Source organism: Prenolepis imparis, unplaced genomic scaffold (genome assembly GCF_030444845.1).
Source record: "Prenolepis imparis isolate NDT839.2.m4 unplaced genomic scaffold, iyPreImpa1.0 SCAF_2, whole genome shotgun sequence".
In the NCBI taxonomy this organism is placed as follows: domain Eukaryota; kingdom Metazoa; phylum Arthropoda; class Insecta; order Hymenoptera; family Formicidae; genus Prenolepis; species Prenolepis imparis.
In genome coordinates this window covers 16,367,773-16,379,849 of record NW_028141160.1, presented here as the reverse complement: position 1 = coordinate 16,379,849, position 12,077 = coordinate 16,367,773, and the positions used below count along the sequence as shown (strand labels likewise).

Sequence of the window (12,077 nt, the reverse complement as noted above, 5' to 3'; positions counted from 1 at the left end):
AATATATCTTTATGATTCTATTATAGTGCAATTTTGCTCTGTGCAATAAATTATAACTTTTTTACCTGCCGCTTCATGTAATCTGGAGATGGGGTTGGCGTGTGCTCCGTGACGGTAATGATAGGATTCGGTGCGGTATAGGATTGGCTATAGAAACGACTCTGTTTTCTCTCGATGCGAGTATCACCGATGTACCTAGAAAACAATTGTAGATTAAAAACCAAATTCGACGAAGTGCCTTCGAATATCCTCATGCTACTTGCCAATGTGAACCCTATATACAATATCAAGCACTATGCTCTCATCTCTATAATTTCGATCTACGATCGTGCGCCTGTCATTCCGTCGACACATGCACGATGATTTTTAATTGCTTTTCCTATCAACGTTGCCCAATAAGTCCACAATTACATGAATTTCACAGATTAAAAAATATATAGATTTTTAGATAAAAACTCAAATTTTAGTTGTAAAAAAATAAAATAAACATTAAAAGACAGTTTTTATATGCATAAGTATTGAAATTGATGAACTTCCATAAAAGATTGATTGTAATTAATAGCTATACTTTTGTTTTTTAGTTTTAAGAAATATACTCATGCGAAAAATATTTTATTATTTTAAATGTCAAAAACATGGAATTGAAAATTTAGATATGAAAAATATATGAATCTCTGTAAACAATAATTTTTAATTAAAAAACCAAAAAAGAGCAACGTTATTAAACTTCTTATTTATATCATTATATATCATGCATAAATATATGAAACATTGTATGATATTTCTACAATGTACGTAATTATTTTGTTGATATATATTTAATGGAACTATATACTGGAATATATATATATATATATATATATATATATATATATATATATATATATATATATATATATAAAGCAATAATTTACTGAAGCAATATAGAAAGGGGAATATATTTATTTTTGATTGTGGATCTTAGTGTGGAAATTAGTATATATGATATAATTGAATATTGTGTGTCATACATATAAATGAGTGTCATAAAACAATAAAACAAAAATAAAAGCGTTACAAACACATTGTTGTAAGTTTGTTAAATGATTTTTTAAAAGTGATTATTTATTATTTAAAATTTGCTTTTGCTTAATGATATTTAAGATATAAGATACACCAATGCAAATATTAGAAAATCATTTTACACATATATGTATATATATAAAATTATCAAGATAATATACTGCTCGCAGGACCATTTTATATACAATGGAATCAACAGAATGTAAATCATTACAATTAAGTGGCATTTTAATACGTAACAAAAGCAGAAGCGATTATTAAAAGATTATTTTAAAAGAGATTTATCATTGAAACATGGAGCGGATTGGATGTGCCTTATATGCCATTGTAGGTTCTTGGCGATGCGGCTGAATTTTGGTGTGTATTTAAGGGGTAAATGTGCGTCCTACCAAAAGCAGGAAGCTCGTAAAAGAAGCGTGTGAACCGAGCTGCAGTACGGAACTTCCTCCGAATTGATGACTTACCCTCCCGCGGTCAGCTCGTTAATCAAGCAGCTGAGCACGAGTTCGGGGTGAAAGGGCGAACGAGAGAGAGAAAAGAGACACACACAGAGAAAGACCATTACGCATAAGTATTACGATAGGCTTATCGATATTTAAGTGTTGGATTAATTGTTGAAAAATATCTGAGTTACATTCTCGCACCACATATTGGGTCACGCAATTGCTATCCAGCGTTCAACAATTATAAACCGTCTTAATTCAGATTTAACATTGCTATTATACTTTAATAAATAAATATTAATATTAAAAATTTATGCTGTAAATTAAAAAAAAAATATTAATCGAGATAGAGTCATACATATTATTCACCCAATTTATGGTCGAAAATATTGTCCAAAATTAGCTATCAATGTTGGATACAATAATTATAAAAATTATAAAAAATAATTATGAGTTATAGAAAATAATTATGAGTTATAGAAAATAATTATAAATTATAGAAAAATATTTCTGATGAAATTTAGAATTTAATTTAATGGACCCTATTTAATTTTTTAAAAATAAATATAAATACTACTAAAAAAAGTTAGAATATTGAATCCACAAATTAAAATTTAATTAAAATTATAAAACATTTTTAAAAATATCGTCAATACCCGTAAGAAACTCTTGCCCTAAACTCTAAAGAAACGTTTGTTTCTTGTCGCGTACAACCTAAGTACAACTACTTCCCTTTTGGCTATAATTGTTATTACGATATCGTTATTTAATTACAATATAGATATAATTATAGCTTCTTAAACTAAAGAAACAAATTTACTACAAAAAAAATGTTTGCACGTAAATATGATGAAATTTAGAATTTAATTTAATGGACCCTATTTAATTTTTTAAAAATAAATATAAATACTACTAAAAAAAGTTAGAATATTGAATCCACAAATTAAAATTTAATTAAAATTATAAAACATTTTAAAAAATATCGTCAATACCCGTAAGAAACTCTTGCTCTAAAGAAACGTTTGTTTCTTGTCGCGTACAACCTAAGCACAACTACTTCCCTTCTGGCTATAATTGTTATTACGATATCGCTATTTAATTACAATATAGATATAATTATAACTTCTTAAACTAAAGAAACAAATTTACTACAAAAAAAATGTTTGCACGTAAATATGCGTCACACATTCGTTTGCCAAACTTAATAAATTAAAGTCAAATAAAATTTTAAGAATCGATTATTTGCAATAAATTAGAAAAGTTATTCTAATTACAGAAGTTAAAAAATCGCCGTGAAATCACGCGTATTTACGTGCGAAAATAAAAGAGATCAAAAGTTAAAGCAAGAAAAATCATAAATTTTCTACTGCTTCCTTTCGAATAAAATAAACAGAGAGACAGCGCCTACCTTAAACTCGGCATACTCTTTCCTTTGATTAGATTTGTAGGATGTTTCATGTAGTCGATATCCTTTGCCTCGAAAATTTTTGAGCTGGTCGAAGTTTGTTTTGCCAGATGATCGTCTCCGGTATCGAGACTTCTGTGACATTCCTAAGAATGAAAATATGTTAAATATGTATAATTATTAGTTATATATCTTTTGTTAGTGGAGCTACAAATATTACGAGCCAAATTGGAAATAATACAAATCACAGTAGCAATTATTTTTCTTAATTTGACTATAATTTATACAAATATAATGAATAATATAATAAACTCATTATTTTTTATTATTATTTTTACTAAGCATTTAAAAACGTTTGTTTACCTGCTCGAATAACATTTTGGGCTCCTCCTGGCCAATCTTCTCAAGTGCCTTCTCTGACTTCGACAACAGTTTCGTTTCCACGAAAGCCTTGAGATCGGCCATCTTCATGCGCTTTTTTGACTTCTCGCTGGCGCGTCTTGTATGACTCGATTCGCTGTCCTGACCTTTGCGTGTGGTACACGGTGAATCTGAAAATGTGGCCAAATCTATACAGAGAAAGAAAAAAACATTCATCTCGAGACGGTGAAGATGGGCATGAACCGTACCCGTTGGAACAGAAGTATCGCGCGTGTCAGGCACCTCTATAAAATCCTTTAATACGTCCTTCTTCTTACTCTCAGGACTCTGATAAATCGACACCTCAATTTTCGGTATAGGCAAGGAGTTACTGCGGCGACGCGGCATTTGCTGCACTGAGATTTCCTCGTTGATTTTTCGTAGTCTGCAATATATTGATAAATAGTCTATATGTATTAAAGAGAAAAAGAGAGAAAGGGAAAATAAAAATAATTGCATGTTACATTAATGTTTCACAAAATAGAAGTAATATTTTGATTAATCTTAAACTAATACTAACCGATAATATAAGAACTGAAGAGCCCAGAAGATACCCTCTTCCTGCCATTGAGATACGAATAAACACCTCAAAGTGGCTACGTCTAGGAAGGTCGCAGCACGAATGTCCGAATCAACGGCTGCAGAACTGGCAGCGTGTTCCGTCGTAGTTGCATCAGTTGCAGTTTGACGTTGAATCGAGAAACTTCCACGTGTTTTTGAGGTTTCCTGCGTTTCTTTCTCCGCCCTAAAAGTTTTCTCCTCTTTTTCCTTTTCCGCGCCTCTAATAAAAAAATGCTCTTTAATAAAAATCTGTAAACTATTTTGTCTAAATCAAAGCAGGTGAGATTAAAAATAAATATTTGTTAAGCTATGAAAGATTTTCTTTTCATAGTCCTTAATTTTTATTAAATAATTAAATAAAAATTCTATATAAAAAAGATAAATTGTGTAAAACTTAGCCAACCCGGTTTTCGCAGTTTTTCCAGTTTGATATTGTGTGCACGTGTCTAATCCAGAAATTGCCGTGACCTGCTCTATCGTCAACGTAGATTTCGAAGAACTGGTCGTCCTGCCCATCGCGACATGAAAGATGCTGGCTTCACCCTACAGTAGCCACAAAAATATTATTTGTTCCGCGCTCAGTCTCGAATTATTACCTCGCGTAACTCACTGCGAATATGGTGGAAACTTCTTTTACCCCATCAAGCATTCTCTCCGATTCACTCAAAGATGGTAATCTGAATATTACCTAATACAATAAAAATGTTGATTAAATATTTGTGTGTGTGATTAGTATTCGTCACAAGCTCTCTTCCTTACCACGTGTTCGTCCTCCGCACCAGAGCTTTCTTCAGGAATCGTTTCTGGGAAGACTGTGTCTTTCGGTGACGACAACCAAGTGCTCTGTTGCTGTTATTATTTATGCAAAATTACTCTTTGTTATATACAATCGAGAAACTTTGATATGCATGTATTGTATTTAATTTTAAACTCACATCATCGTCAATTACTTTCGAAGACGGCTGGGCGCTTTGATCCGAAAACGATTGGCTAGGTGGACTTTCGATATCTGAAAAATATTTAATTAAAGAAAGAGATATTAATTAAATAAACAAGAGAGAGAAAAAAATATTCTTAAAAATAACGGTATAACAGCATTAAATATATAATAGATATTTTAATATAATGGTTATCGAGATTTTTTTTGTAGGTACTATAAAAATATATAATACACTTTGTGTGTTATTAATCAAAATGAACTTACTTCCTCCAACAAAGACGTCATCAGATAACAGGTGATGCTTAGCAGATTTGGAAGACTGTCTCCAATAAATACGTGGCTTGGCACGACAATGCGTTGTAAAACAAGACGCCTCCGGATGTCGGCATTCGTACATGGCGGACCATACTTTTAGACCGTTCTCTAATCGTAAATTCGTCTTGAAGTCGATGTCTTTTAGATGATTAAACAGAGGCGCAAACAGGTAGATAAAGAGCTGGACCAAGAAAGAGAATCATTTTCACAATTTATGTTTCCATCAGATCGCATAAAAAAGAAAAATTTCAATAATTTACCGTCATAGTGGGTATCGGAAATAAGTAGTGAAAAGGATTTGATTGATCGACTTCGTTCTCGGAGCATTCCTCAGCCGAATCCAAAAGTATCCAATGGAGAATATAGAGAAGAGTCGTTTCCATCGTGCCGAGGCTCTGAAAATCCTTTCTGAAAGATCAATGACTTTCATCGCGTGAAAATTCAACTTGGAGAATATATACATGTTCGATGTGACTCACTTATTGTGCAAAAGACTGGCGGTAGCATGGAGAACGTAAGGAAGAGCGGCTTGAATCAAACGCCAACGTGGCACGCTGCTCAATATCTGGCTTAATGAGGGTGTCAGGTCATTGTGAAGATTTTGCACTAAAACCCTCTCAAGACACTACGAAAAGAAGAAAGATATGTTTCAAAAAAATTTCATCACTTTTTAACTTTTTACGTAATCATAATTTTCTCGTAATAGCTACAAATTTGAGTCGACATTTTGGAATGAAAATAATAATTAATTTCTTCTTGTAGTCGACACATAATAATATATAATATAAATTATATTTTTATATATTTTATAAAAAATTGATATATACTGACCGTACATGCTTCTTTCATTTCCTATGCGAGCGTTTTGGGAATTAATAAACAATATTAATATTTAGAAAATGGTAGAATAACGAAAAACGAGAAGTCAAAATACGATTCATAATATAAATGTGAGTTAAAATAGCAAATTTTTACGACAGGCTACGAGCAAAGCTACATGAAATGTTGCTATATTTAGTAATGAATAATAAATTGTATTATATATTTAATAATGTAGATACTGACATGTAAATATATTCGATCATAACAAAGTGCGTTTCTGTGTACTAAATTTTTATATAATATATTTACATAATATTTTTACAGAATCTAAAAATTAATTATATCAGGAATCAATATTAAAGATAAAAGACAGAGATATTTTATTACAATATTAACTAAAATTACACTTGACTACATTGTTTCATTTCAAATTGTTCTAGAAATTAATTTAGTACATCTACAGATTTTGATCACAATAAATATGTACGAGATGCGAGGATGACAAGAGGACCACGTAAATACGATCTATCGAAATGACTAAAGCAAGCTTGCGTGCAAATTTGCAGGCAGGTTTTAAACGAGCAGAGCCAACTTACATGATGGCCTGGCGCATGTTGACAGAACTGCAGGTAACACGTGGAGGCGGCCGCGTGGAGAGGACATTTATGTTAGTGCAAATAAAGCAGGTATTGCATAACATAGAGAACTAATAAAACGAGACAATTGTACGCATTGTTTTTAATCTCGAGGTATATCGACTTTGTTCGAAACCTTTACAATTAGAAATTGATACAAAAGCTTTTAGGATTTAACGCAAAGTATAAAAAAATATATGCAGGACAACAAGGAAACGGATATTATCTAATATCGAATATATTCTATAAAACATTGCATTGTTTCAACAACTTAAGGAGATGATAAGTTACAATATTATTTATAATTTTTGAATCTTGAGATCCTTCATAGCTTATTGTCTGCAAACAACTTTGTAAACGTACATATATATCATAAAAATATAATAAATTAAATAAATAATGAAATCGTGAATTGAATTTATTTTCACTCAATTCTGTTCTTGTTCTTGAAGCGATAACACACATTTGTAGTGATGCAAAACGATCGTAATAAAACATCGTTATTCAAGACATATCCAAGAATCACGAAGTAAAACAGATTTACATTAATGGACATATGAAGCGAGTTCTGAACAAGAAGCACAACTTTGGCAGAGACGATTACGAAAGCGAAAACCGGTAGGAAGAAAAATTCCTCCGTAGTAAAATAAAAGCATGTATTTCCGCAATTTAAATCGGCATCTCGGTATCGATGATATCGGAAATACGAAGCTATTATTATGAAAATGTGATCGAAAATATTTAATTTGACCGACCGTTTCGATGAATCTTGTTCTCAATTTCGGATGCATTAGATACTTTCATATTTTATAATTACGAATTAAGTATTTCTAATGTAGTTGATTTTTGTTTACTTTCTTTCTTATAATTTAAGAGATATCTAGAATAATTATTGATTGAATTGTTACCGTGCAAGATGCTTCATGGAGTTTTCCTAGCTTAGCTCGAATAAATGGCCTGAAAAAATAGTAAAAATAGTAAAAAAAAATAGTAAAAATAAATAAATGCCTATTTACAGATAGAACAAATTATTTACGGCTGAGTACGTCATTATATCTTTAGAAATAATAAAAATCAACTGACCTTATATGCCGCCAAAGAAACATCTGAACCGGGATAGGCAAAGGATGTTCCTGGATGGTTCCATCCAAGGAACGTCGTTTATCCATGTTTGTTCTAGCTGTCACTAAAAAGATCACGTGTGAAGGAATTAATTTAAAAAATCCAAGACACAGGACATGTTTCGATTAATAGTGCTGCCATCGCTGCCACGTGTCTTACCTCGCAAAACAGGATCCTGTCATACGCCTACGTCGTGCGGATATCCTTGGCGAAGTCAACAGTATTTCATCAACCAGTGGATCAATTCCCGATCGGCGAACGTCGAGGGCGCAAAAAATAAGGATAAGAACGATTTTATCTTTACACGAAAAATTCACATCTAGAAGAAAAACGTCTTTCTTGCCGGCGCAAATCGTTGCGCGATATTATTCAACTACTCTAGACGTTCTCCGGATGCAGCCACCGAAGTATGCAGGCCATCACATCGTCAAAGAGCAACGTTGCACGAAGAGCATCACGTGTTCCACTCAACCTACTAACACATTTCTGTCATTTTCGGTAAGCGGAGGTATACGATGCACCCTGGAGCCGGGATAGCGTGTAACTGAGGAGAGAGAGACGCATTCTACGCGCCCTCGTCCTACGCAGGCAGAATAGTGAATGCGCGTGCGACTCTCGGAAAATCTAATGCGCCGGTTTCATCGATCAGCCCAGGAATCTGCTGCTGGACCACCCCTACGGGAGGCGACCCACCCTGTCGCGGACGTGAGGCGCCGCGCCATCGTCCTCACCAACCTATTTACCCACCTAGCCATTTACTCGACTGGCGCCTGATATTAACAATGGGCGAGGCCATCTTGGAGCAATGATTGGCGAGATATACGTATTGGTAGCCTTTCTCGTTTCGAAGCTAAAATGTGTATCGTTAAATTACAAATGATCGAGATACACAAATATTGACAATTTATTTCCATCATAGAGAGAGAGAGTGAGACTAATAATACATATTTCAAGGTACAATTATTGCTAGGCTCCAGCCATTTAAAATATGAATAATGTATGCGACAGAGATAGGAAAATAGAAATAATACTTTTACATATATGTATATATATAAAATCGATACGAAAGTGACACATAGCCAAGAATGACATAATTAACGAGTCTGCTTAGAAATCGTTTTTCGCTCGTCGTTGTTCCAATCCATCGCCGTATTTTCGTCGGCATCTTTATGTATGTCAAGATGCTTTTTAGCTGAGCGTGTTTTTTCGTTAAAAAAAGTCTCAACGTCCTTCATCGTCATATCCAACTCGAACACGATTTCCCGAACATATTCCGTTACTTCATCTGTCTTTAAAGTATTTCCAGGATTTACTGAAGGGCTGATCTCTATACAAACCTCCATGTTATCGTCCGTATCGTCGGCTATTCTTTTCGCTTCCTCGCTGATTGTTTTACATATGTCGCGCCACAATTTCTTTTGACCAGGATGAAGAATTTCAATAAATTTTTGAAAACTGTTCCAATCCATATTTTCACTGTTCTTGAGAATTTTGCGATAAATTGTTGAAATATCTGCCACTGTGTGCTCGTCATCATTACCAGCGATATCTTTTAACGATGGATTTTTGTAAATAATGTGCCATGTGACTTTTCTCAAATTGTCTGAAAGTATTGTTTTTCCCAACTTGTCAGAAGAAATAGTCATATTTTCATAAGAAATCTTGACAGAATCTTTGGAGTTGTTTGAATCTTGACTACACGTATTTACAAAGTTATCTTGTTTTCTAAATAAACAATTCTTATTTTCCGATAATTCAGATAATTTGGTTGAAATACAAACGTTTGCGAAATTATTTGTTATCTCGTTAGAATGAACAAAATTGGCATCAACGGATTTAGAATGCTGCAATTTTTCATTATTTGACGTGTCAGTCATTAAACATTTCTCACGATAAAATGTTGAATCTTTACCGGATGATACTATCTTTTGAATTAAATGACAAATCTTTCTTCGTATTTTCGGCGATAATCGAGTAAAAATATCTGAATCGTGTACTCGTAGTTCACGTATTGATTTTTTTACATTCGAACGCCTATTGTTTGCAATTTGAGCTCTGACATGCCGAGCGATATCCAGAGAAGGCTTTGACGAAACTAATTTGCGGCCTCGGGAAATGTCTTCATCTATATCATTTATCTTGCATTTTCTATTTAAAGACTCTATAAATTTGTGTATCAAATTCTCAGCAGACGACGAACTAAAAGTTGTAGTACTTTCTCTTCTTTGTTCTAAAGTGCAATCTTCAAGAGAATCTTTTTCAATATAATTACACCAATTATCCATGTTCTCTGCCGCTTCTCTCATATTAAAACGTCGCGAACTATTTGTGGAAAAGTGAATGTTCTCTCTGTTACCGTTCATTCTTGGCATCGGTAAACAACGATATTCGTCCAAAACTATTTTGGGCAAATATCCCGTTTTGTCGAATAACCAGAATCCTGAATCGTATTGCGGATAATCGTCTCGACTGTTATGCAAAATGGTACTTTGTTCTTTTCTTGTGTCTTCGAGGCGAGTGCAGCGTGTTTCTTGTAATTTTGAAAAAAGTTCATCCTTTTGGTTGTCCAATATCGTAAATTGACCACGTGCTAAATATTTCACAGTATCGATAATCGGATAAATATCGCCGTGCTTCTCGAACAATCGTTGTGAATCATGGATCTTTTGCGCAGTTTTAAAATGCTTATCTTCTGCCAGCACATTGTCCATTTGCGATTTACGTTCATATGAAATCTTCCTTATAACTTCTTCCTTGTCAATATCTGCATAGACTTTCATCGCAGTCGAAGACTCATATTTATTATTTCGCACAATGTTATTGTACTCATATTTCTTATCCCTTTTTATCGTTTTAAAGTCTGTAAACAATCTTTTAATGGCATTATTATTAAAATGAGATTTATGTTTAATCTTGAAGTTAACGTCGGCATCCGTATCAAAAATATTATTAACTTTATTCGGATTTCCAATACAGTTTCTCATTGCGAAAGCGCGCTTTTTAACTGGCAATGATTCAATTCCGTTCAATTCGTCTTTATATTTAGTTTGACAGTCTATTTTAGAGCCATCGATAGATATTCTTGATTGCGCATTGTTCTTCAAATCTGGGAAATTTATTGAAATTTCTAATTTCTCCTTATTTTGGTCATTATTAATACAGTCGGCACGCTCGGGATTTGTAATCTCAGCATCTCTTGTCCTGACTCTTGTCCTATTCCCTTTAATATTTTCAGTAGCAGGATGCAATCCTGGGATATAACATATTACTCCGCAATGTTTGCATTTGTACAATGAAGAATTGTTTGAGAGAAGATCCTCTAATCTTTTATCATCACCCTGGGTTAACAAACATCGCAATATTAGCGAAATCTCATTACAGCAGTTATTAGTCAAGGAGGAAACTTTAGGATCAGAGTCTGTAATGAAGTCCAGAACTTTATAAACTGCTCCTAGCTCGATAAGTGGCGCGTTCGATGCATTATTTATGTCTGGATGTATTTGAGAATATGTATTTTTTTTATTTATTTTTTTATTTATTTGATCGTGCAATTTTTTCCTATTTTCACATAATGCACAAATCAATCGTTTATCCGACTTAAACGAAGAAAGTAAAATATCATGATTCAATTTCTGATAGATAGAAGATAATGACGTAATTTTTGATCTTTCAACATTTTTATATGCGTTCTCGTTTTCTTCTTTATTTTCATTGAATAAAAGATCTCGTTTACTCTCCTGTTCGCTTATGGTATTTAAAGTTCTCGTGGAAAATGCTATTGTGTCATTTGAAAATGTAGCTTGCGATGGAATTATTGTTACTTTCCATAAATTATCATGATTCATGTTCGAGGAGACGCAACATTTGTTCGACGATTTTTTTGAAGATGCATCCTTTTTTATGTTGATCTCTAACAAAAAATTGAATTCATTATTAGTAAAATCTTTGAATCACATTTATACATATTATTATTAAATATGTTATTATGTAAAGCTTTTTAACAAGTAATTTAATTACCGATTACGTTACTTATCTAACGCTTTCACAATGATGAACTTTAAAAAATGATACATTATCGCATCGATTTACATAAGGCTCTCATTTTACTCAAAATTGAGTAATTAATATTTAATTATGTTATGAAATCCTTATCAAAATGATATATAATTACAATATGCACATGTGTAGGTTATAAATAAAGTGATAAAATCAACATGAAATTTGCCATTTGAATGTTTTGTTTGCAAATCTCGCACGATTTTGCGATTATTCACAAACGCGCGCTACGCGCGTGCCATTCTTCAGTTTTATATTAAAAAGAATAATATTTCTAAAAGAATAATATTTCTTGA

At 32.8% G+C, this 12,077-nt stretch overlaps 2 protein-coding genes across 3 annotated transcripts in view; both read right to left on the bottom strand.

Annotated features, from left to right (window-relative positions):
- The window catches only part of Unc80 (unc80, NALCN channel complex subunit), a 30,957-nt gene extending 22,629 nt beyond the window's left edge, over nucleotides 1–8,328 (bottom strand). The window contains exons 1-18 of one of the 2 annotated variants that reach the window (XM_083058744.1): nucleotides 7,885–8,328; nucleotides 7,687–7,789; nucleotides 7,512–7,560; nucleotides 6,565–6,591; nucleotides 5,978–5,998; nucleotides 5,626–5,771; nucleotides 5,407–5,554; nucleotides 5,096–5,327; nucleotides 4,827–4,900; nucleotides 4,651–4,740; nucleotides 4,502–4,579; nucleotides 4,295–4,434; nucleotides 3,851–4,111; nucleotides 3,540–3,715; nucleotides 3,274–3,461; nucleotides 2,914–3,056; nucleotides 1,527–1,556; nucleotides 66–195 (exon numbers count right to left, since the gene is read on the bottom strand). In XM_083058744.1, the coding sequence (XP_082914870.1) occupies nucleotides 66–195; nucleotides 1,527–1,556; nucleotides 2,914–3,056; nucleotides 3,274–3,461; nucleotides 3,540–3,715; nucleotides 3,851–4,111; nucleotides 4,295–4,434; nucleotides 4,502–4,579; nucleotides 4,651–4,740; nucleotides 4,827–4,900; nucleotides 5,096–5,327; nucleotides 5,407–5,554; nucleotides 5,626–5,771; nucleotides 5,978–5,998; nucleotides 6,565–6,591; nucleotides 7,512–7,560; nucleotides 7,687–7,772 (2,019 nt within the window). In that variant the 5' untranslated portion in view covers nucleotides 7,773–7,789; nucleotides 7,885–8,328. The remainder of the gene's footprint in view (nucleotides 1–65; nucleotides 196–1,526; nucleotides 1,557–2,913; nucleotides 3,057–3,273; nucleotides 3,462–3,539; nucleotides 3,716–3,850; nucleotides 4,112–4,294; nucleotides 4,435–4,501; nucleotides 4,580–4,650; nucleotides 4,741–4,826; nucleotides 4,901–5,095; nucleotides 5,328–5,406; nucleotides 5,555–5,625; nucleotides 5,772–5,977; nucleotides 5,999–6,564; nucleotides 6,592–7,511; nucleotides 7,561–7,686; nucleotides 7,790–7,884) is intronic. The other variant, XM_083058745.1, reaches the window with a different exon arrangement.
- Nucleotides 8,329–8,819: 491 nt separating this feature from the next.
- On the bottom strand, nucleotides 8,820–11,827 carry LOC145932923 (uncharacterized). The gene is made up of 2 exons (XM_083032148.1): nucleotides 11,815–11,827; nucleotides 8,820–11,668 (listed from the first exon to the last, which is right to left on the bottom strand). Exons 1-2 carry the CDS (start codon nucleotides 11,825–11,827, stop codon nucleotides 8,820–8,822), a joined length of 2,862 nt encoding a protein of 953 aa, XP_082888274.1.
- Nucleotides 11,828–12,077: the final 250 nt, after the last annotated feature.